Genomic DNA, 26,876 nt, shown 5'->3' on the forward strand with positions numbered 1-26,876 from the left:
ATTCATGAGGAGTTTCTGAAAAGAAGTAAAGGAATGAGGTTACTAGATCACTAATGGCAAATGGCAAAGAGCTTCAGCTTAGGAGAGTTAACTACAATACAGCCAGCCACTTTAGGAGTCTCGAAAGTGATCATTAGAAATGTTTCTGCTTTTTCTAATTGAGGTCAGACAATGGGAAGCTTTCACTAATCCCTAGACATAGTGCCTTTTTTTTTTTTTTTTTTTTTGCATTTGTACAATGTCTTCATTTAAGACCTTCCTTAAAAGCATCCTCTCAGTAATAAATGAGGGTTGGCAAGACTTTTCTCTACTGACACTCATAATTCAGAAAGTCAGGATTATGATTAGAGAATACAAGGCCCAAATCAGTCCCCAGAGAAAGAGCAGCTGAAATTAGAATTATCACCAGAGTTTCTTCCCAGGAACAATTTGGAATCCATCCAAAGGACAGAAGGGGATGATGCTACAACATAAACAATGCGGGGGGTGGGGTGGGGAAAGACAGCCTCGACCTCCCAATATAATAAAAAACAATTTCTCCAGCTGTCATAGAACAACCTCAAAGTGTGATTCAAATTCCAGTTACAAAAACCAAACAAGCGGGAGCTTTCCAGTAACATGTCACAAAGAGGTCTTGGTCAGAAGCTGAGTGGTGTCACAGTGCTAAGAAAACACTTTCATTAACCTTATGCATTCCCAGGAATCAGTAAAGAAGGGCTCTATCTGGGAAGGCTTCCCACATTCATGGACATCACTCATAAATTTCAAGCAAACTTGTAGTAGGGAGAGTCATGGCAGACCCAAAGATGCCTATGTCCTAAAATCTGGAAATGATGAATTAATGACCCTACACAACAAAGGGGACTTTGCAGATATGATTAAGGTTAAGGACTCTGAGATGAAGAGATTAGCCAGTAAGTGCATCTAATCTCATGAACCTTTAAAACAGCAGGGCTGTCCCCTGGCTGTGGTCAGAGGAAGCAATGTGATGACAGAAGCTGGTCAGAGAGATGTGTCACAAGCACTCAACCAGCTATTACTTGCTTTGGAGATGGAGGAAGGGGATCATAAACCAAGGACTTTATGTGGCCTCTAGAAACTGGAAAAGTCAAGGAAAGGAATAACTCCTTACAGCCTACAGAAAGGAATGCAGCCCTACTAACACCTTGATTTTAGCCCAGTGAGGCTCATGTCAGGCTGAATTATCAGATTCATTCAACAATTCATGTTGTTTCAACCACTAGGTCTGTGGTATTTTGTTATAGCAGCAATAGGAAACTAATAGGAAACTAATATGAAGCCAAGGGTGGAAATCTCAAATCCTAATTTTATTATCAAGATCACTAGTTCTTAATTAGAATCCAAAATACCCTGAATGTTGGTGGAGAAAAGTTAGTCCTCCCTCCACTGTCAGATCATCCCCTTGGAGAATCACACACCATCAAACGAGTCAGCACCAAAAACAGTACAAAAGGCAAGAAAACCAGGGTAAGGAAGTAATATAAACTATGACCTTTGTTCGTTTTCCCCTGGATCTTTTCAATCAGTATGTTAATATATTAGGCAACATTATTCTACCATATTTGCTCAACTGTGGCTTTGTTATAAAAATAAAGGCCCTTCAAACAAGGTAATTCCACCTAATCTTAAAATAACTGAACAAATTATAGACCGGGCCAATCAGCCTAGCCTATTCTACTTGGCCCTTTTTGTATTCACCCAACAACTTAAATATGATAAATGGATGACAGGGGGAAAAAAGGAGATACTTTACTGTATGACAGTACTTTACTGTATGACAGTAAACCTCATTAATACAGCCTGTTAATGGGAAGGCATGCTATAGGAGAACTTGGTCATGAAATGTAACAGAGATAGTAAACAATTCATCAAAATTTATTCTTCCCCTCCCATAGCATAGAGAGGTCCCTAGGAAGGAGCTGACCAAACAGAGGCTACATGTTGTATTGTGCCCAGGTAGAGGCATGCGACAATTCTGATTAAAGGGATGGGATCAACGGAAGTGATGGGTGTCTCTTCAAGTCCAAGGTGATTAAGAATCCATCTCTTTCTCCTCCACCCAGCTGGACACTGGTGACTGAGGAGTCCCACAAACAGGAGAGCCATACATTGAAGAAGTTTGGTTGTCTGAATTACCATATGTGGGGAGGCCACACCCAACCATAAACACCCACATTTGGACTGTTACATGAGCAAGAACAAAATTTCTATTTTGTTAAGCCACTAAAATTTAGTTTGCAGCCTCTGCTATTAGCCTCTGTAATGCGTTTGACATGCAACAAAAGTATATGTATTACCTAATTATTAAAGCAAATGTACAGGATTATTATTTCAGAAAGAGAAAAAGGTTTTGTTTGTTTAAGAGACTGTTCTTCAAAAGAGAATGTTCATTTTTTTAAAAGCTAGATCTCCAGTATTATAACATTTTACATTCATCCTTATGAATAAATGTAACAAATCCGTAGATGTTCTAGCTCATGAGGATCCATCAGTGAAAAGATCCCTGCCCTCAGAGAGTTTTTATACTAATAACACTCAGACAATAAATAACCATAATAAGTAAATTATATCGTATGTTAGAAGGTAATAACTGCTGATAGAAACCAAGAGCAGGGTATGGATCGTTGGGTTGTGGCATCAGGATTTGTGTGATTGTGTGTGTGGAGGGGTACATACTTAACTAATATTTAGACGTTCCCTACCTAGGGTGAGCAGAAATGGAGGGAGAGAGGAACATCCCCAAACAAGCTTTTCCATCTGTATCCCTCACCAGCTGGCAGGGTGACTCTAGAATCTCTAGGGCTCCTGTTGTACTCACATCAGCTCTGTATGATTTTGCCTGTTGTTATTATTAGGCAGAGAAGAAAAGGGCACTAGTCAGGTTCAGGATGGTTTGTATGGAAGTGGTCCTCTGAGGATAGGATGCAGGCATACTTCCATGTCCTCAGAAAAGCCTACTGTGGCATCCGTTGGCATATGTGCCAGAACTATTAGTTATACCATTTACCACTGATAACTAGATGGATGGACCTTAAATCTGGAGGTTCTGGTGACCCCTAAAGATCAAAGAGGTTATTATTAACCTAAGACTGTGACTAAAAGATCTTAACAGCAAAGAATCTTTGGTTCTAAGGGCAATACTAAAAAGATCAGGCCCAGGAAAGGGAAAGGAAGGTCGTTCACCGATCGGCCCAAATTTGACCCGACCTTGTTCTAGGTGTAATTTGAAAAAGAGAAGGAATGGGAAATAAAATAAAAACCCAACTCAGGTGCATGAAATGTATTTTTAAAACATAAGAAAGAAAATGCTTCTCTTTCCCCTCCCACCCTAGCCTATATTTATTTTGTCTGCTCACACCTCCTTCTGAATGCCTGGTCAAAACATAAATCCTTCTGGAATAAAGCTTGCAAATGATTATTTCAGGCTACAAATGATCCCCTAAAAGCAATTCCAAAATCACTAACATATTTTCCATAGAAAATAAGTAAAGACAAAAAAATTGGGAAGGAAAACTGGAAAATGCTTGCAGTTTCCATAAGCTGCTATAATACTGCAGTTAGCAAACTGTGATTATTTCACAAATGGTGCTCAAAATTCCCGTGATCTGTGTATTAGCTGTTCCTAAGATAAATGTTTTTGGATGGCAGTTTTATAGATGTTTTTGGATTGGGGAATATTTCTATACTACAAATAATTTCATTAAGGCCATAGGAGGACAACTGAAAGAAAAGCGTGGGCTACTTTAGAATATGTATTGCTTAGCTTATTGTTTTATTACCACTGAAAACTGAAAATTTTCCTACAGAGAAGGAACATCAGTGGAGCCTAAGGGATAAGGACCAGATTATCATAGGCTAATTAAATGCCTTTTTTAAAATTCATTTTTATAAAACACTTTTTTAAAATTCTTGATAAAATTAGATCAATTTTCACCTCATTATAAAGCCCAAAATGGGAGGCATAGACACTTTTTGATTAGAACCTTTAAAAGAATGGTTATGTCCATGAGAATGGAAAATGAAGTGGCTCTCAATGAACTTCACCTCCTGGCATGCATGGCCTTGTATAGTCTCTCCTACTTTGACTCTAATTTTGACCATGAAGACTTGCTTAGTCAATGGGAATATTAACAAGTATGATGCAAGCAGATAAATGCTTGAATCTCAGTATAAATACTTGAATATCGGATGCGTCCTCTTGGAAATAATTGCTCTTAGAAGCCAGCTGCCATGCTACAATGATAGACTACAGACTCGTAAGAACCCACGTGAAGAAAGACCCTGAAGGGTGAAAGACTGTCTTCTTGCCAAGCTCCAAGCTGAAAACAGTACCATGAGTGACCTCAGCTACACTACATGGAGCCGAACTACTCAGCTGAGTCCAGTCAAACCCCAGACTAAGAAATAATAAACCACTGTCAAGCCACAAAGCCATGGGGTGGTTTGCTCCGTAGCCAAAGATTACTGGAACCCCACGGGAGAGAAATTTCCATAGTCTCAGAACCAAATTAAGACACAAACCAGAACTTATACCCATTTCCTCATTTTCTCTTCTTTGAGGACAGAGGAAAAAGCCCTAATCCCATGCAAGATCTTTGGCAACTGGAGGGGGACTTTCGTCCTTCGGTTACCTCCTCTCTCACCATCTGTGGTCTTTCCCTCTCTTCCAGATCCCGCTCGACACCATTCTAACATGCTCTTATTCCTCCCATAATCCACACAGTATGTACACGTATCTTACCCTTATCCCTCATTTCCCTCCAGCTACCACCCCATTTCTCTGCTTCTTTTCATAGCCTACCTTCTGAAAAAAATTACATTTGCCCTCTTACCACTTCCTCATAGTCCATTTTCTCTTCAATCCCCTTTCAATTCAGCTTCTGCCTCCTCCAGTCCCCAAATTATTTTTGTCCTGATCTAATAGGACAGTCCTAATGGGCACATTTGGCCTCTATATTGCCTCTGTATTGCCAGATCTAATAGGCACATTTCTGTCCCCAACCTAGCTAAGCTCTCAATGGCTTGTTGCCATTCATCACTATGTCTTTTTACCTTATTTTCCCTTGGCTTTTAAATTACCCTCATGTTTTCCTCCTAACTTACTGGCTACTTTTCCTGTTTCCTTTCTTGACCTCTCTCACACCTAACTGCATCTGAGTTACACATGGGTTGTTTCTAAACCCTCTGATCTTCCTCTGTTTTCTCTCCCAAGGTGATTCTGTCGAATTCAGTGGCTAAATGTCATCTTTATTCTAATGACCACCAAATCTATATCTCTACTTCAATTCCCCAGAGAACTATATCCAATTGTTCACTTTTTATCTCCACTTGAATATCTGACAAACATCTCTCAAGCATATCAACCTGAAACTCAGTCCTTTCCTAATCTTTCCAATCGTGGTAATAACTCCATCATATATTCACTTACTCAATCTAGAGGCGTAAGATTTATGCTCGCTTCTCTTATTCTTTCAACACATTTAATTGAACACTTACTAGCACCAAACATATATTGGATTAATATGATTCTTGTCCTACAGGAGTTCCCTGCTTAGAGCTGAAAACAGATGTGAAGGGATAATTACAACACAACTGGGAAATTGTGACGGTAGAGACCAGATAAAATATGTCTATAAGCAAACAGATAGGATTCCAGTACTATTCTAGGAAATGGGGAAAACTATTTCAAATGGCCAAGTTCTGAGAAAATCTGCTCTTATTACAGGAACCATTCAGTATCTCGCTTGGCTTATTACATGAAGCTAATCAAACAAGTTAGCTCACAATTAATTATCCCTGAGGATGGAGAGTTCTTAGGTTTGAAATAAATGTTTTCAGAAGCATTTCCTAACGTAGAAACTTTTGTCAAGCTGTGGATTTTCATTGTTGAACTGTATCTGGATGATTCCCGTCCTTATCAGATGTCTTTATTTCCCCCTCAGTGTTCTTACAGAATACGGCAATAAAACCCACTTCATTTCTTTCTCTCTGCACTTTTGTTTTGTTCCAGTCTAGCATAATTTTAGAGTTGCAGGAAACTTGACATCCCCAGTAAACCTCCTACTCCCTGGAGACACATGAGCGTTACATAATTGAATAGTGAGGTACATTGCTTAAAACACAGACATTTTAATTTTAAGCACTTACATTCGGTGACAACTTGAGTATTAATAAAGGTACGTGCATATTTCATGTATCATAGTTCACTCAGGAAATGCTAAAAGATTAAGGATCATAGACAATTTCATCCACCTAGTGTGATAGTCCCTGGAAGTACGAGAGTTAACAGAAAACAACGGTGCTTGATATGAAAAGCACTTACTTATTGATTAAGTAAGTCTTTTATTGTACCTGGAGGGGGTGGGAAAGGCCACAGATACAACTGAATATTGCAAAGAATTACTCCCCGGTTCAATAAATACTCCGGTGGAGTATGTACTTACTGGTCACAGACCTAAGTTGGCATGTAAGGGTGGAAAATAGTTTGTGAGAATGATCTCAACTCTTATCAGATAATGTATCTCTAATTAGTAGATTTAATTTTCATCTCTACAGCTTTTTTTCCAAATAAATAAAGGTCAACTTCAATATATATTTATTAAACATGGCATGCGTCAGGGAATTTAGTAGGGGTACAAAGACAAGTAAGACCTTTAAGAATACACAGCTTTTTAAAAAAAATTTTTATTGGGGTATAATTGCTTTACAATGGTGTGTTAGTTTCTGCTTTATAACAAAGTGAATCAGCTATACGTATACATATATCCCCATAACCCCTCCCTCTTGCGTCTCCCTCCCACCCTCCCTATGCCACCCCTCTAGGTGGTCACAAAGCACCGAGCTGATCTCCCTGTGCTATGCAGCTGCTTCCCACTAGCTATCTATTTTACATTTGGTAGTGTATATATGTCCATGCCACTCTCTCACTTCATCCCAGTTTACCCTTCCCCCTCCCCATGTCCTCAAGTCCATTCTCTACGTCTGCATCTTTATACCTGTCCTGCCCCGAGGGCTTCTTATACAGAAAAAACTAGCAATGCCAAGTGTGGAAGGGAATACATAAAAAAGGGTGCTTACTTTCCAGAAAAACACAGTCCTGGGAGGACCAGGGTGGATCTTCACTCCAAGAGGATTGGGGCAGGAGTGTAGAGAATGTCAGGAATTTTCCCAGGGCCAGGGGGAAGTAGGCCAGGCTGGCTTCTCTTATTTTTTTGGCCTCAGCTTTATGATTTTTTTTTTTAACATCTTTATTGGAGTATAATTGCTTTACAACGGTGTGTTAGTTTCTGCTTTATAACAAAGTGAATCAGCTATACATATACATATGTCCCTGTATCTCCTCCCTCTTGTGTCTCCCTCCCTCCCACTCTCCCTATTCCACCCCTTTAGGTGGTCACAAAGCACCGAGCTGATCTCCCTGTGTTACGCGGCTGCTTCCCACTAGCTATCTACCTTATGTTTGGTAGTGCATATATGTCCATGCCTCTCTCTCGCTTTGTCACAGCTTACCCTTTCCCCTCCCCGTATCCTCAAGTCCATTCTCTAGTAGAGAGAGAATGCCTCTTTATTCCCATCTTGCCCCTAGGTTCTTCATGACCATTTTTTTTTTCTTTTTTAGATTCCATATATATGTGTTAGCATACGGTATTTGTTTTTCTCTTTCTGACTTACTTCACTCTGTATGACAGACTCTAGGTCCTTCCACCTCACTACAAATAACTCAATTTCGTTTCTCTTTATGGCTAATATTCCACTGTATATATGTGCCACATTTTCTTTATCCATTCATCTGTTGAGATATCATCTCACACCAGTCAGAATGGCCATCATCAAAAAATCTACAAACAATAAATGCTGGAGAGGGTGTGGAGAAAAGGGAACCCTCTTCCACTGTTGGTGGGAATGTAATTTGATAGAGCCACTACGGAGAACGGTATGGAGGTGTCTTAAAAAACTAAAAATAGAACTACCATACGACCCAGCCCACTACTGGGCATATACCCTGAGAAAACCATAATTCAAAAAGAGTCATGTACCAAAATGTCCACTGCAGCTCTATTTACAATAGCCAGGACATGGAAGTAGGCCGGCTTTTCAATACAGGTAAGGCTAAGAGCAATGGCCAGGAGCAGCGAGGAGGGGGTGTGTTTGGGGAGCTGGAGGGAACACTGAGCTCCAGGTTGTGGACAGAGCCTGGGCTGAGGGTCAGAAAAGCAAGGCTGGGGAGGGCTTGGTGGCTGCCCTAGAAGGTGGCCTTTAGAACATATCTTATAGGTTCTAAACTAGAATTTGTGTTTTGGAAACACAGACGATAAATACAACCTTTTTCATTTATTTACTTGATGAACTAACTCACTGTGTGTGCTATGTTTATAATTTAACCACCTATAGATCTTTCACTGAAACTCATTCTTGGCATACAACATATCAGGTTTCAAGAAAAAAATGTAAATGCAATCAACAGCACACATTTAATGAGGTTTCATCTATATGGAGTGCTAGCATCCTTTTCTCAAGGAAACGTTTTCACACATAGGACAAGTATACCCTAAATGTTTCTAGATATCTATATCTACATCCGTATCTATATCTACATCCAGATCTATATCTACATTTATATCTATAGGCCTAGTAAGGAAGGAATGGGGGTAGGATTTTGAGTAACCGTTCCAACCAAAAAGGGAATACTTTTCTATTTCTCACCAATTCCACTTCTACCTTGGTCTAATCACTTATCCTCTCCCATCTGTATGACTACAGTAGCCACCTGCCTGGTCTTCCTGATTCTATATCTGCCCCCTATGAGTCTATCCTCACCGCAGTCACCACAAAGATTCTTTACAAATACACCCTGCCACTCTTTTGCTCCATCGCCTGCAATGGCTCCCTTGGATGCCATGCCCTAAGCTGGCCTACAAGGAAGATTCTACAGGGTCTTACCTTCTTTTCCTTTCTGACCTCACTTCCTGGTCTTGTCCTTTTTTACCCACAATGTTCCCCATCCCCAACTGAATTCCTTCCTATACACCTCCTGCCTTTGGGTCTTTGCAGCAACTGTTCTCTCCACCCGGAACAGTGGAGGTCTCAAGATTCCCCCCCAGATCACATCCTTACCTCCCCACTGTCCATGTGAGTTATCAACTAAGTGTCTCTCACTTCCAAATGCATCCTCTTTGCTTGTTTGTGACAAGGGATCTGGGGCCTTTAAATATTTGCTCCTGGGCCATCTGGCACAATGTTAAGCTTTGTTTGTAGAGGATGCTGGAGAGACGTTACAACACAAAAGGGTTTTACTTCCTGGTTCCAGGGCTTACTAGCCAAGCTCCTGCAATGCAGGTGGCTTTTCCATATCTAACTCCTGCCCTGCAAAGCAGGCAGCTTCAGAAGCACTTGGCTCCTGAAGCACCCAGAAACAATCAGCTGCCTGCAGTAACCCCAACCCCAGGTAGTGGAGTACCTCTGATGAGAAAATCCTGTGAGTAGTTTTCCGCAGCACCTTAAAGCGTGATTTTTCGGCAAGTTCCAAAGGATGGATTTCCAGCAAGAGCACTGCTCCACCACAGTGATGCCTCTGCCATCCAATAATCCACAACTATGCCTCCCAACAAGGCATGGATCTCACGCAGGTTGGGAGGTACTCTTTCTCAGCCCTGGGACCAGTGGCTGTTCCTAATATCTTCAATTCCTGTAGTCTTTGCAGTCTTCTTGACTTCTTAATACCTGATCCATTACTTTAGTTATAGTTAATGATTCTTCACAGTAAACATTCCCTGTTCAAATAACTGCATGGTTTTTCTCTCCTGATTGGATCTAGACTGATCCAATATCTTAACTCAAATATCAGGATGAAGTCTTTTCTGCCCTCTCTTCTTAAATGTGCCTGAGCCTTTTGGATCTCTTTGCCTTGCTCTAGATTTTTCTTTCTCCCATAGCACTTATAACATTCCAACATACTAGCCAATTTATGGATTTATTATGTCTAATGTTTATCAATTGCTTACTCCTGCTAGAATATAAACACTTCAAAGGTCACGTATCTTTTTCAAAAATTTGCTCATAGATGTATCTCAAACTCACAGAACAGTACCTGGCACATAGTAGGTACTCAATAAATATTTGTTGAAGGAACAGTCTCACAGGTCACAAGCAGCTGCCTCTCTGAACATACTGGCCCATAATGGGGGAATTTAACTTGTTTTCAGTGGCTATAGACAGCATTGCCATATCCTTTGGGGACTGAGAGAGACGGTAATCCTTCCACTAGTCCTAAACTACAAATTACAAAAGTTGTTCGTCACTCTATGTTCAGCCCTAAAGACATAGCTTTTCCTCTACAACCATATAAGAATGTTGTCTCAACACTTTCAAATTCGTTTTACCACTTTGACCAAATCAACAACTTCCTACTTGGTTATTTTTTGAATGTGGCAATTAATTTTATATTTAATCCAGTATTCACTATCAAGCTGGTGTGTACACATTGCTAAAACAAAGATTTCCGCAGCCACTGAAATCTAATTTTTGGTTAGGAATAGGATAAAGCATCCCAGCTAAGGGACAGATCTACATGGCTCTGGCTTCTCTGATCTAATGGCACATAGATAGAGCATACATTTCCTTTTATCCCCCAAGCTTATATGTCATGTAAACAATCATGGCCAAATTATCTAGTCACAGTTAGGAGAAAGGAAATAAAATTGAAATACATAAAAATAAGACAGGTCTAATTTTCATGTCTCTTGTTTCTATTTCACATATGGGTGCAACAAGGTCTATTTATTCTGTGAAGTGAGTATCTCAATTTGAATTTCATCTCTGTCTACGCTTAGCTTTCTCTTAAAGATAACCCAGTCCTTCACATCTCACAGAGATGGAGGATTCTACAAGATAAAATAAACATCTGAAGTCCCCAAATAAAGATTATATATGGAGAGTAGAACTTTGGTTATTTAGAACTACAAGGATGTAACTCAGTTTGCTTTGCCACATTTTCTGGAGGAAGAAGGACATTCTCATTCAGTTGCAATACACTTTTTCATTTTAAGTATTTTCATACAGAATATTTCTAAAATATCTTGCACCCTTATTTTCAGCAGTTTATGATACTTCCTCTGAGAATCCATCCCTGACTCTTCCAGTTGGGGTAGGTGCCCTTGATCTATGCTCACACCATGGGCCCTGTACCTCCCCCCTCAAGGAAACTGCTCGCACTTCACTGTGACTGTCTGTTTAATTATCAGTGGCCCTCCCTGGGTTGTAGTTTTTTAGGGAAGATAACATATTTGTCCGTTCCCCTATTACCTAGCACAGCGCCTGGCACATGGCACATAATAAATAATTGTTTACGAATGACATCCTCAGGGCTCTCACACTAACACTGAAAGTAAAACGAGGCTAATTATAATCAAGGCCTTTTGATGCTCTTTGACTTGATACGAAATAGATAAATTCTTTAAATTTTGTTTCTCTCCCCTTAGTATCAGTAAAACAGTCCTTGCTTTTCCTTTTTCCAGGCTTATTCATTGCTCCTAGTAACAAATTTATACCTACCAAGTTTACAAAAAAAAAAAAAAAACAAAGCCTTGTAATTGATATGCTATAAAATCCACAAGCCTTAGTGAGAGAAGGAGTTTGGCTCTCCTAAGCTTTTTTTTTATTCTTCTTAGGTTTCAGCTGTTCTCATTAGATGGAGTTGTCAGAAAGCAGAGATTTCCAAAGGGCAATGTGTTCCCATGTTCTGCTCCATATAATCAACTTAATTTAATACACATTAATAGCAAAAAAAATTTAAAAGAGCTTGTCTTAAATCACTACCCTCCTACTTAACAAGAAAAAATGTAGAAAGCAATACATATTATAGAAACTTTCAGTACAGACACAGGGCCATAAAGTCAAAGCACTCGTTCTGCAATAAGTATGTGCTTTGTCGAGGTCAATTAAAGGCAAGATTTATGCACACATGCCGTCACTCTGCCTTAAAAAAAATGGCTTTACATACTCTGCCTCACAATAGAGTGAAGAACTGCTCAGAAGATAGATGCCTACAGAATGGAAAAACAGAATTAATCTGGAACAACATACCTGGCCTCTAAGACTATAACGTAAACGGCTAAGGGAAATCCCAAAATATTTAAGGATAGGAAAGATGAAAACACCTTCCAAAAGTCATTTAAGGGAAAGAAATCTCAGTTCTCTATTGCGTCTTGAGAAACTTGATTTTTTAAACTTTATCTGAAGGGCACAGGCAGAACATTTTTGATTTATAATATGAAGATAAACTAAAGGGTACATGGTGACAATAACATATTACAGCTTCTCAACAGTATTCTTCGCCACTGCCCATAATTAATTTGTGTACCTACCAAGATTCAGAAATGTAAAACAATGGAGGAAGTATATTATAAGGTTTTACAAACCTAGGAGCAAGGAGAACCATCTCATCTTTTAACTCATTCAGACTGGTTACTGTATCGTACACAAAGCTGGGTCTGAAGTGTAGATGGATGGCCGAGGTACTTGCTCCCTGAGGATCACGAATCACTGTGCTTTTCCTCTAAGCTCTCCAAATGCCTAAACTTCTTTCTACGTTAAAGATGCTTGAAAGTACAACGACTCTTCGTACCAATTAGCCTCCTGGAAGACTCATTTATGAAATAGCATGTTATTAAAAATGTACTCCTTCAACTTTACCTTAATATTAAGCCCTACTCTGTGGTAGGCATTGAAGGTGCAAAGACAATAAGAAAAGGTCCACATTTCTAAGGAGTGTTTAGACTCATTAGGATACAAAAATTAGGCAAATACTTAGAATAACATATAACAATAGATATACTGGAGTTATACACAAAGTACACACAGAAAAAATGTGTTTATATACATTGTCACAGAGAAGGTAGCAGTTACACTGGTATCTTGATATATGAGTGGAAATTTGCCATAGAAACTAATTTGGAGAAGGCGTTCCAGAAAGACGGGATTTCACACACAAGGGCACAGAGGCAGGAATAATTTTGCCTTGTTCAGAGAAAATTATATAGTTTGGGAATGCTACAAGAGGCATGAATGGTGGGAGATGTGGCTCTGGGGACTGGCAGGGGGCCAGATGATGAAGGTTATGCTAAAGTGTTGTGCTTTTATCGGGTAAATAAGGAACAGGCCATGAGCTGATGAAATCACGAGCTGAATAGTGCTATGATCAGGCATGCATGTGAGAAAATCCTCTCTGGAGGTAGTAAAAAGGATGGATGTGAGAAGGTGACACTGCAGGAAAGGAGACCCATGAGGTGCCCAAGCAGTTGTCCAGGTGAGAAATGATGATGGTCTGAGATAGGAGAGCAAGAGTGCAAATGATGGAGAGGGTCAGACAGAAGAGGTATGAGGGGCAGAACTGGCTACTCTTAATAACTGAGTAGATGTCAGGAGAGCAATCTGATAAAGCTCTTGCTTTTCTAAACTGAGTTTCAGGATAGGACACATCGAGGAAACTGCTGGGTCAATGTAGATATGATGAGTTTGGAGAGTCTGTGACATCTACAGACAGATGTGGGTCCAGAGATGCAGTCAGACATTTGGAGAGCGTGTAGAATTCATCACTTACTTATTCAACAAATATAGAATAGAAGGTAAGAGCCAAGGACAGAGTCTGGAGACATCATCATTTAAGAATCAGGCAGAACAAGAGATACCCTCAAAGATGGGCTTCCCTGGTGGCGCAGTGGTTGAGAGTCTGCCTGCCGATGCAGGGACACGGGTTCGTGCCCCGGTCCGGGAAGATCCCACATGCTGTGGAGAGGCTGGGCCCGTGAGCCATGGCCGCTGAGCCTGCGCGTCCGGAGCCTGTGCTCTGCAATGGGAGAGGCCACAACAGTGAGAGGCCCACGAACAAAAAAAAAAAAAAAGAGAGAGATACCCTCAAAGAGATTTAGAGAGCAGTCAGAGAAAGAAAACCAGTAGAGAGCCGTGCATGAAAAACAGAGGAATTGAGGATTTAGGAAATATGGGAGCGATCAATAGTCTAAAATGCTGAAGAGAAACAGCAAAGGATGGGCATAGCAGGCAGCCACTGAGATGGGAACCAAGACTGGATTCAGTGGCACAGTGAAGATGGAGTCGGTAATAAAGTGAGGATCTGGTGCAATGAGCATTGCGGACATGGAGCAAGGACATGCAGAAGGCCTTTTAGAACCTGGCTGAACAAGGAAGGAGACATGCAGGACAGTGGCTGAAGAGGCCACTGGGTCAAGGTTAGAGGTAGGTAAGATTAGCAGTCAAGGTTGGATTCCTCTGAAATGAGCTAATCCAATTTCCAGCATGCCCTGAGCAAAGTTCACCCACTGGAAAGACTCCTTCCCATTACTGTTAAATCTATGAAGCGGACAGTATAGATATAAAGGAGATTATGCCAATTTTAAAAACAAAAATTACATTTTAACTTGTTTGGTAAAATATCAAATGCTTTATGTAACCAAATGGGAGAAGATGTTTTTATCAGGAATACCCTCAGAAGGATACTGACTGAGGTTGGAAAGATAGGGAAAGGGCTGGCTTAACTCCCAGGGAACATGCTTATTTAAGTGCAAGGAGGCTCTGAATTGCCTTCTAGGGATGACGTTCTCAGCTTCAGGGTTCAGTGGCCAGACTGACGTCTAGAGAAACAGAGGAGAGGTGACAGTTTTGTAGAGAAGAGAGCTAAAGGAGGTAGAGACCATTTAAGAAAGGCAGGCTATCAACTCCTTTCCTTCACTTTCCTTACAAAATATTAGTAATTAGTAATTTAAGAATTTACTATATTACTTCCTAATGCTTCAGTATAAATGCATAGAAGAGATAAATCTCTATCCAAGTTTGAGGCCCAACAAAAACAGGGACCATGAGGAAAGTTGCGATGAGGATTACATTTAGTACTTTCTTCTTCATTTGAGGACATATGCTTTCTGTCTATTTACCCATAACTGGAAATTGATGATATTGTTGCAATTCAGAAGTTGCATAATTTAGGAACACACAGTCTCATGTTGTCATCAAAATGCTACTCAACAGGTAGACAGAGGACAGGAAGGTACTTAGTATGAATTACTGCCGCTAATCCCTACAATACTGGGGTCCTGGAGGAATCAACAGGCCAAAGCCCTGGGGAGCATCCTCACCACATCAAACATGCTGTGCATTATCTAGCCCACATCCATCAGGTGTTTTAGGGGACAGTAACTGTGCTGGGTCAAGCTAGACCACTGGGTCAACAAAAGAGCTCACCAGCTGGGAAAATCGGCAGTGAGGATCAAGTAGACTGACATTTACACACACTACAATTTTTCATATTTGCACCATTTTGGTGTCAATAATTTACTTAGATCTTTATGTTCCAGAATTCCTTTGGCCTGGGAGCTGCCAGACTGAGGAGTATATTTTCTCATGTCTTCCATGAGAAAGACTTCCATGAGCCTTTGGTAAGGCTGAGGCCAAGAGAAATGAGATTTTCTCACTTTCAACTCAAAAATAATAATTCAGGCATTTTGCAGCAGGGATGACTTCTTTTATTTGGATAAAAGGAAAGACAGAGAAATGGGGAAGGGAGTTATATTTTGCCCTTTTTATTTACCAATTATTTAGATGTCTTGTGGTATTTACATTATTCCATTGAATTATAGTTTGCTTTTCGCATTGCTAATTAACTTTCCACTAGTTGACTTCTTAAGTATCTAACTAGACAGTTAGATAGTTCCTGGGAAAGCAATATATGCATATTTTCCTTTATATCACCCCAAGTGGGCAGAATTCTAGGCTGGTCCACAAGACTCCTATACCCTGTATGATTCCCTTTCCTTGAGTGCAAGCAGCACTGTGAATATGATGGTATCTTATTCCCATGACTAACAGTATATGGAAAAAGGTGAAAGGATTTTCCTACTGTAATTAAGGTTCCTAATCAGTTGACTCTGCTTTTATCAGAAGGGAGGTTATCCTGGGTTAGATCTTTAAGAGAACCTGTAGGCCTTCCCTGAAGGGAGAGAGACACTTTCTCCTTCCGTCCTTGAAGAAGTAAGATGTCATGTGTTCTACAACCACAAGGAAATAAATTCTGCCAACACCCACATGAGCAAGAAAGGACCCTGTGCCTCAGACAAGACTCCAACCCCAGCTGGCACCTGGATTGCAGCTTTGGGAGACCCTGAGAAGATTCCTGACTCTCAGAGACTGTGAAATAATCAAGGTGTATTATTTTAAGCCACAAAATTTGTGTCAACTTGTACAGCAATAGAATACCTTCACAGTTAATGCCCTGATCACAACAGACACTCGGGAAGTTTGAGCTTATTGGTTTCTCATGGAAGAATCCATCTGTGCCAAACAACATGGATAAAAATTCTCTTATGAATCTAAGACACTGAGACAAATGAGGCCAAATCCAGATTGCTACTAAAAGGGTGTTGAGTGAGACCATATAGAGGCAGGGGAGTTCTTTGGACTAGAATCAATAGCCATGGCCAGGACCAAGAGAAAGATGATTTGACTTACAAACGGTTTTATTCATAGGTCCCAGGGTACATTAGGAAAAGATCACACACTAGATGTACAGCTCTGTCTCCGTCTGAGCAGCCTGGTATGACAGATGGCTTTTACACCAGGAAGCCTAGCAGCTTCTGATTCTGTCAACCTGGAAAGTGAAACCCAGGAATGTGGGCCTTCGATGACAATTCCCCATGTCTCATCCCGTAAAACAAAACACTAGAACATTACCCAATGCCAAAACGATGGAAATTTTGAGAGCTTGTTCCCACTTCCCTTGTGTTTTATTAGTGTGGTGCTAAATGGGGCTTTGAACACTTCTAGAAAGCACACTGTGACGTACAAGTGCCACTTGTTATGTGAAAAAAGGCACTAAGCCTGCAAGTTGCAGTCATTTAAATGGGTCATTGAAAACACCACTGAAAAGCCAGCGCTGAGCCCTTTGAAACAACAAACACTGTTGGCGAGAAAGGACATACCCTCTCAAGACAAGATCCAAACAAATTCAGAAAGAGCTAAGCAGATACTCGAGAGGCCGAATATGTCGGCATTTTCTGAGCTTCTATCATCTCATTCACTTTCAAGGTCTGGTCCAGGAAATCTGGAACACTACCAGCAGTGTCTTAACTACCCTCTGCTATCCGAAAATACAGCCCAGTGCTGAGAGGAAGGGCAGCGAGGGTGCTGAGAATCTGCTATTCTTCAGGCTCTCAGCTATGTGCTTTGCTAATGGATTTTGCCCCACTTTTTTTGCCTCCAAATTGGTCAAATGGATTACTTTTCCATTGCTGTGTAACAAGTTATCATAAATGGAGCAGCTTAAAAATCAATACCACTCTATTAGCTCACAGTTCTTATAGATCAGAAGTCTTGGCATGGCCAGAACCCATAAGGCTGGGTTCTCTGCTCAGGCTGAAGTCAAGGTGGCAGCCAGTCCAGGTCCTCGTCTGGAGGTTCTGGAAGAAAATTCACTTCTAAGCCCATTCTTGTTGGCAGAATTCAGATCCTTGTAGTTATAGAACTGAAATCCCTGTTTCCTTGCTGGCTTTTAGCCAGAGACTACTCTCGGCTGTTAGAGAGTGCCCACATTCCATGCCACATGGCCCCTTCCATCTTCAGGCCACTGATGGTTTGTCAGTTCCAGGGAATATCCAGGGTGAATTATACCAAGGAATGGGGAATTCTGAATAAATATCTTGGACAAGATTCCACCTACCACCTAAGACCAGGATTGCTATTCTCATTGTGCAGATGAGGAAAATGAGGCTGTGAGAGACACTGTATTAAATGTTGGCAGCACTGATGTGTCTGTTTGCCTCTGAAGCCCATGTTTTGCTAATATGTCATGCTGAGTCATAAAGGGAAGTGTTAAATTTTTATATGAGTACTTGGAAGGGTCAGAAATCTGGGCTAGTCATCGAGAAAGCAAAATCAAGTTTATGGCTGGCCCTGACGGGCTGATTCAGGTTCCCAAACTGGAATTCTGACCTGGTAAACCTGTAAATTCCCCACAGTAAAAAGCATAATCAACTTGTTTCTCCTCCTCTCTCCTCAAATGCTCACAGGTTGCTTACGAAGCTGTACATTGGTACAAATCAGATTCAGGCACCTTTAAACTGTTAGCACTGAACAGCGAAAGAGCAACAAATATTCTTTGTAGGAAAAAAAAAAAAAACCCACATTATTAAAATGTGTTAAGCTGTTTCTTCCAGAGCTAAACAACTAATTACATGGAGGATGCTCACGTAGTTATCATGCCAGATTTTCTGGTTTCTAGAAAAGATTCTTGTACATCAGTGCTTGCTTTGTGATATGGATAGAGGGAAACAGGCCGAGCAGGAGAGTTGGAAACAAAATTGGTTGTAAGTAACATGAAAGAAAGGACCACTTCTGTTCACCACCGGATCTCCAGTACGACCAGGTAGGCACTCAAAGCATTGGCAGAATAAATGGCGGCATGAAAAGTAACATTGCTGAAGGCTGTAATCTACTTTGTTTGGTAACCTTGAGAGAGGGATTTGTGTTTGGTTTTGTTTTTAAGGCAGTGATTCTATAATGAACTTAGCCTTCCTTTGGTTCTGGCTCAACCACACAGTTCAAGTTTCTGAGGACAGTCAGATTCCAAATGTTCCTGCAGGTATTCCAATTTTTAATTCATAGATACAACTCTACCAAACATCTCTAGAAGGTGAAATCAGAAACCAGGAGATAGGGGCTTCCCTGGTGGCGCAGTGGTTGAGAGTCCACCTGCCGATGCAGGGGACACGGGTTCGTGCTCCGGTCCGGGAAGATCCCACATGCTGCGGAGCGGCTGGGCCCGTGAGCCATGGCCACTGAGCCTGCGCGTCCGGAGCCTGTGCTCCGAAACCAGGAGAACTAGCCCAGTTCATTGTTTTGTAAAGACAATCATGAAGCGTTATCATAAATTACGAGTTGAGAATGGCTTAAAACAAATGAAAGTTAAGAATACTTAGTTTGGGAGGTATGGGTGAAATGGAACAAACTTCCAGTTATAAAATAAATAAGTCCTATGGGTTTAATGTACAGCATGGTGAATACAGTTAATAATACTGTATTGCATATTTGAAAGTAGCTAAGAGAATAGATCTTAAGAGTCCTCATCACAAAAAATAGGTGATATGTATGGCGACGGATGTTATCTAGACTTATTGTGGTGATCATTATGCAACATATACAAATATTGAATCGTGTTATACAGCTGAAACTAACATAATGTTATACCTTAATTATACTTCAAAAAAAGAATACCCTTAATCAACTATACTCCAATATATTAAAAAAGTAAAAGAAAAAAGAATACTTAAATTTTTTAAAGGAGTCTAAAGTGTTAGAAGTACTTGAAGTTTAATAAAAATGTTTTCCTCATTATACTAAATATATTTCTTTTCCTGTCCTACTTATTTTAATTGGAGTATAGTTGATTTACAATGTTGTGTTAGTTTCAGGTGTACAGTAAAGTGATTCAGTGATACATATACATATATTCATTCTTTTTCAGATTCTTTTCTCATATAGGTTATCACAGAATATTGAGTAGAGTTCCCTGTGCTATACAGTAGGTTCTTGTTGGTTATTTATCTTATATATAGTAATGTGTGTATGTTAATTCCAAACTCCTGATTTATCCTCGTTGCCCCTTTGGTAACCATATATTTGTTTTCGATATCTGTAAGTCTGTTTCTGTTTTGTAAACTATATGTCAAAAAAATGGACAACCTAGAAGAAATGGATAAATTCTTAGAAGGGTATAACCTTTCAAGACTGAATCAGGAAGAAATAAATGTGAACAGATTAGTCACAAATACTGAAATTGAAACAATGATTTAAAAATTTTCGACTAACGAAAGTCCAGAACCAGATGGCTTCACAGGCAAATTCTATCAAACATTTAGAGAAGAGTTAACACCTATCCTTCTGAAACTCTTCCAAAAAACTGCAGAGGAAAGAACACTCCCAAGCTCATTCTATGAGGGCACTATCACCCTAATACCAAAACCAGACAAAAATATCACAAAAAAGAAAATTAAACGCCAATATCACTGATGAACATAGACGCAAAAATCCTCAGCAAAATACTATCAAACCGAATCCAACAACACACTAAGTGGATCATACACCATGATCAAGTGGGATTTATCCCAGGGATGCGAGGATTCTTCAATATACGTGAATCAATCAACGTGATACACCATATTAACATATTGAAGAAGAAAAACCATATGATCATCTCAATAGATGCAGAAAAAGCTTTTGATAATATTCAACACCAATTTATGATAAAAACTCTCCAGAAAGTGGGCATAGAGGGAACCAACCTCAACATAATAAAGGCCTTATATCTCCTATTTATTTTTAATATATATTCTACACTAAACTAAAATTTCATGTTATTCAAGCCTATTCATAGGTAGTAAGTACACATTTAAAATTGTATGAACTTACATTTGTATAGCAATTTCTTTTTATCATGCCCCATTGTGGCCATTAGCCCACTGGCTTGTCGTAAGCCTGTGAGGGAGGCAGTATGATCAGTTTTCAGTGATTTATAATCATTTTAAAGGTAAAGAGTCTCATTAGGTCACTGGCCCAAAGTCAATGTTGCTCTGTAGCTTCTAAGTACAGCCTCTTTTGCCTGCACCACAGAGCATCTCTAGGGATGATGCTACTGATAAATGGGATACGTGTTGACCTGAGCAGTGGGAACGCAGAATGAGAGTTTGCACGTTCCTGCTTTTTCTGTATCTTACACAAGACACAGCTTCTCAGGCCTCTCCTCCTTTCTAGTTAACTCCCATTATTTCATCTGATCTTTCCTCAAACTAAGCAGGCATCACACTGAAGCAATACAAAGGGCAATTAAAATATTTATCACATATTTATGATCAATTTATCTTCTCTACTGTACATGTTTTTAAAGGTGTCATTATAAAAGATCCTAAAATAGAATAGTAAATATATATTTTCAATATGACAGAATTACAATTTTTAAAAGCTAAATTACAATTTTCTTGGCATGTGAGTTTTGGTTGTATTCATAACTAAACTACTTTTTTCCTACTCTGAAAAGCTGTTTTGCTACAGGTCCAGTTCTTTTTTACTTTTAGCCACAAGGAAGTCATAAGCCCCTACTTAAATAGAAGCTGGTTACCATGGAAATCATTCTAATGCCACTGAATCAATATTTTGATTTTGCTGACATTTAATGTAAAAAGAAAAGACAGACCAAGATTTATAAAAGTCACTTTTCATCTTTGTTATAATTTTGATAGCTAGAAAAATTGTAAAGGAAACATATGTTCCGTAATGAACTCCAGTTAACTCACAATTATAAAGAATTGAGGATTCATAAAAGAGCAATCTACATATTTATATAATTTTGGCTTTAAGTACACACATATGCATGCATGCATTTGGACTCAAGAATTTTTTCCCATGTCTCAACTGAGCCCTGATTCTCTCCTGTTACTGAAGTCATAAGTTGGTAGAAGAGATTTGAATATATCCAGTTTTGCAATTGTCTTTTGATTAAGTGTTCTGAAGAGAAGGTGAAATTTGCATTGAGAATCACTCTTCCACAGAAGTTGACCATTTCTGCACTGAATCTTAATAGTCCATCTGGTCCACTGGCCACCCTCAAAGAAGCACTACAGCTTAAGCCTTCTCAACCCATCCTTAGAGGTCCTTCTGAGGAAAGATGTTGAACTTGAACCTAATGTTTAATAAGCCTCACTGACCATAAAGTAGTTTTCCAAGTCTGAGATAAGTCTTTGCTGCTGCTGTAATTTACTCACTGTCTCCTCTTCTGTCCTCAGAAGGAATAAAGATAACAGAGCTGCTGTCTTCTGTTTGATAACTAGCTATTTAGAGGCTTAGATCTTTAGATGGTGAAGGGATCTGAAAGAATTATGAGCTTCTCTACTTCAGGAATTAGCTACCTACAGCATCTCAGATGAATGGTAATAAGTTCTATTCTTAAGACAATTGAATCACCACTCAAATGTTTCTTCTGTGGGACAATCATGATTTTCCACATGTGTCTACTTTGAATGCCCCAGGTCCCCTTCCTGGGGGGTGCTATTCGGAAGTGTATACATTACACTGCTTCCAGGAATGTTTCCAGGAGCATTACACTCCTGATAACACACTCCTTACTGTCTGTTTGCCTTGTCTGTTTCATTTTCCCCTCCCCTTCCAATGGGTCTTTTATTCCTCTTTATTCTTGAATCATTCTAGGCCCTCATCATTCAGAGACCACTGTTCCAAACCAGTAACCTGCTTTTGAAAACAATCTAATGTAAATAATTATGCAGTTTTCTGGCAGTAAAAGTAGGAAAGGGGTGATTTTTGGAAACAAGATCACAGGATATAAAGAGAAATGAAAGGCACCATATATCAATAGCAGAGGAAACTTAGGAACAATATTTAAAATTTACAGAAGGCAGATCTCTAGAGCCTTTTAGTTTATTAACAAGTAAATGAAACACCTAAATTGTCTCTAAAACATCAATGTGTTACAAGTTGAAGGACATACTGACGACCTTGACTCATGAGTAAAAAGGCTCAGAATTCTAATCTGTTCCAAGACATCAGAGGAACAATAGAGTTACACAAACAAACAGACACACAGACACACATCCATCTTCACTGCAGTGATATTCATTATAGCAAAACAAACTGGAACCAACCTAAGACTTCATCAAAGAGATAATGATTAAATAAAGTATCATGATGTATATGCCCCTCCTAAAAATGGTGTTTCCCAACAAACTGAATGCCATGGAAAATAGTCACAAGAAAATAACTGAAAATATAAAACACAGAACTCTATACACTAGGATTTCGATTTTGTAAATATACATATACACATGTTATTCACACATATAATCTCACAAACACACACTCATGATGTATTTTCACATATATGTGAAGTAGGAAAAAACTGAGCATAAGTGGAGATTTTCCCTATAGAATGCATGGATTCACTCCATCTCCAGGCACTTATTTGTATTCTTCAATATACTCTGAAGCTTTTTTTTTTTTTTTTTTGGCTAAATAGGCACTTGGACACCAATATGGGAGAAAGGAGAGATGAGGCTATTAGAAAAGACGGTACATGCTTCCTGGGCACCCATCTCATGGACTAGGTTTGAGCTTCGGTAGAAGGATTAGACCAGAAGATGAGGGAGCTTTTGTGAGGGACTGGCGAGCCCAGGTGACAAAGAAACCTACCCAGGTGAGGAAAGGACCACCTGGCTTCCACTCTCTGCTGCGAGCTACTGGGAAACTTGGAACACTGGGCGCTCAGGGAAGCCAACTGGGGAGAATGTCAGGGACAGACGGGGTAAGAGAAAGACTTTGGGAACTCATAGAGCCATGCTCTCAAGTTGGCCACTGGCAGCACTGGACACCCTGAAGCATTTTCCACAACTGAAACACAAAAATCTGAATGCGCCTGTATCAAAACACACTTGCAACTACTCTCCCACCAAGGGACTCTCAGGAAAAACTCAGGAAAGCTGAAACTTATTTATTCAAGCAAGGCTAAAGAGCTGGTGAGATATAGTGTTAACCCGACCTAATTTAAATCATAGACCAGCAAGGAGACTAAGATATATTTGATTTATGTATTTCATGGCTGAGGAAAAATATAAATATAGGTAGAAATAGAATAGAGATTGAAGTAGAGACTTTAATACGTATACGTGCACACGTGTGTGTATACTACAAACGTACACACAAACATGCATAAATTCATATTCACTGGAAGGAAGTACAGCAAAATGTTAAAAAAATGATCATTTCTAAAGATGAGTACAATTTTTCTTCTTTATATTTTCCTGCATTACAAAGCTCCCCAATGATCACGATACTTCTATAATCATATAGATAATACTAATAAAAGCAAGAAAATATAAATTTTAGACATATTGCTAGGCAAGATAATTTTCTAATGATTCAAAGCTTAAAGGGAGCTGGAAAACTCATATATTGCTTTCCTTTTCCGATGCTATAAATTAAATACATTTTTCTGGGTGTCATTTGACAACACCCAGATAAATAGCCATCCCCCCTGGATTCCTCTTTTCTAAGACTCAGGGGGAGGGAGACAGGACTATGCGACCCAGGGAGGAAGGCAGATGCTGGTTAGTATGCGGACCCAGACACGTGGCCTGAAGTTTCTTGCTAAGTGAAGTGGGCCTGGCGGGTTTTACCTTCGTTCCGCTCGGGGCCTTTCCCGCTCTTACTGGCCGCCGTGCTGTTGACCGTCTCGGACGACGTGCTCAGCTTGGTGCTGGGGTCCCTCTTGGGCTTGGGGGGTGGTTGTCTCCGGGAGCTACAGCTGCTGTCATCGTCTGTGCCCCCGACCGAGTGCAGCGACTGCGACCTCACAGAGAAGCCACTGGAGCAAGGATGGGGCAGCCTGTCCTGAGGAGCGGGCATCGTCATGAATCCCATGCGGAAGTGTTTGCCCACGTACGTTCCTTCGTGGCCTCGCCCTACTTCTCCACCTATGCTGTAAAAGAAACACGAAACCCGCGCCAAGTGAGCCAGGATGTGCAAGACCATGGGCACAAGCATATCTATAACTGTTGATAGTCCACATTTTAACTTGACACTGGTGAAGAAACGTTTCCAATAACATGAAAATATTCTATGCTTTTGCATTCAATATGACAGTAAAGCAAATACAATTTAATCAGAATCAGAAATTCTGGTATCCTGGTATCCACATACTCTCAAAATAGTATTCTAAAGAAAAAAAAAAAAAAAGCTACCACGTAGCACATTTCATCTTCAATTGCTTTTCTCTACTTTCAGGTAAATCTTGTCCGTGGCTTAAAAAGGAAAAAAGAATTCCTTGTGACAATGACTTGTAGACTGCCTTTTTTTTTTTTTTAATTTTTATTGGAGTATAGTTGATCTACAATGTTAATTTCAGGTGTACAGCAAAGTGAATCAGTTATCCATATACATATATCCATGCTTTTTTAGATTCATTTCCCATATAAGCCATTACAGAGTATTAAGTAGAGTTCCCTGTGCTATACAGTATGTTCTTATTAGTTATCTATTTTATATATAGTAGTGTATATATGTCATAGACTTTTGACACATGACTGAGGTCAAGGGGGCAGCATTTGAAACTCTTCTCCACTTCATCAAGTTCTTTTTTTTTTTTTACTTTTACCTAGTTAATATAGAGGGAAAAACAAAACAACAACAACAACAAAAGGGGTTCTGTTACCAGTACAAGGGGGGAGAGAGAGATAGGAAGTGAAGAGGAGGTAAAGGAAGGAAGGGAAGGAGGCAGGGAGGGAGGGAGGGAGGAAGGAAGGAAGGAAGGAAGGAAGGAAGGAAGGAAGGAAGGGGAAAATACTTGCTTAAATCAACAGAATAATTGTTCATCTCTCTCGGGTTTCCAGAATCCTTTGGTTACACTAGTAACTTAGTTCTACTAATAGATTAGTCTCACAGAATCAAATAGCAGCATCTAATAAAGAGATGTATCCAGAGTTAAAATCTCATCCGATCCTAGGATAGCCCTATTCAGAGTATGCAAGGTTTCCAAATGTAAGGTTTTTAAGTTTTACATTGGAAAGTTTGAACAGAAATTTTAAAATATATAAGAAAACTCTCTCAGCTTGAAGCTCAGTTAATCATATAGGAAATGACTGTTGGGCACCATTCTATTCTATTAAGTAATGGTGACTCTATGAAGAAAAAGGAAATGAATGTCAATATGAATTTTTAAGAGAGGTTTTTCTAGAGTTTTCCCCATTTTTGCTCATTCACCAGTAAAGGAAACAAAAAGAATTGTTAGAAATATTGGGTTGATTTTCTTAGACATGTATGAAGTAAAAAAAGTGTCTTTGAGTATATGAATTTTGGAAGCCTGTTGAATCTACCTTTCCAGATATAAAATTTTTTGGGTCTTTTTTTAATCTTAATTTTAGCCGGCTCTTTATTGTATCTTTCATGACTCTAATGTTTGTCATACATTTTACATTCCAGTGGGAAAAATCATGGTAAATATTTGTTTTTCCCCCTTCGCTGAAGGAGTTATGACAATTATATGACCCTTGTGAATAGAGCCAGAAAGGATTCAATAAGAATATGTGACTCTGATTTTGGTATTTAATTCTGATCACAACTTGCTATTCAACCACAAATGTTTTCTTTTTATATTTATTTCATTTTTTTTTCTGAGTATTATGAGTCGATATTCAGGTACTAGATATACTATCTTTGCAAAGCAATATGAAGAAATATCAGTGCACTAACTGGAGCAGTGGATACCTAGAAGCATGAATGAAATCAAGCAAATGTCTAAGTGGAAGTTTTCACATCGTAGTAGTCAGTATCCTAAATCCGTGTAGTGTTTTCACCTATTTCACGTTCTGCGCTTTCTTCAAGAACATCAACAAAAAATTAAACTAGAATAAGTTCAGATGGAATGGTTTGTGAAAAATCAGTAAGCATTTAAGGCAGAATGGTGTGGTGAAGGTGAGATCATGGTGTGATGGAATGGGAAGATTTGTCATTGATTTGTGACGATTGTGACAATCTTTCTCATAGAAGATGAAATATTTGATCTCATCTAAATTTGCCTCAATCGTTTTGCATGTCTTTTCCTTATTTCTGCTGCCATATTACTGAATAAAAGGTGCTTTGAGGATTATTTAGACAGTCATTCCCAGTAACATATCCACGTGAGGGGATTTATGCATGTATTAATGCACATAGGCATTTATGAGAGTTATGAGGAATAATTGTATCAGCAATTTCTCTGTTACTTTTGACCTAAATAGGGCCTACACATTTTCCCA

At 39.5% G+C, this 26,876-nt stretch overlaps 1 protein-coding gene across 1 annotated transcript in view; it reads right to left on the bottom strand.

Annotated features, from left to right (window-relative positions):
- NYAP2 (neuronal tyrosine-phosphorylated phosphoinositide-3-kinase adaptor 2) overlaps positions 1-26,876 on the bottom strand; it is a 247,373-nt gene that overhangs the window by 126,275 nt on the left and 94,222 nt on the right. Inside the window, exon 2 of the mRNA XM_032638255.1 lies at positions 24,261-24,562. Coding sequence (XP_032494146.1) covers positions 24,261-24,562 — 302 coding nt within the window. The remainder of the gene's footprint in view (positions 1-24,260; positions 24,563-26,876) is intronic.

The sequence above is a fragment of the Phocoena sinus genome, chromosome 7 (assembly GCF_008692025.1).
Source record: "Phocoena sinus isolate mPhoSin1 chromosome 7, mPhoSin1.pri, whole genome shotgun sequence".
Taxonomy (NCBI): domain Eukaryota; kingdom Metazoa; phylum Chordata; class Mammalia; order Artiodactyla; family Phocoenidae; genus Phocoena; species Phocoena sinus.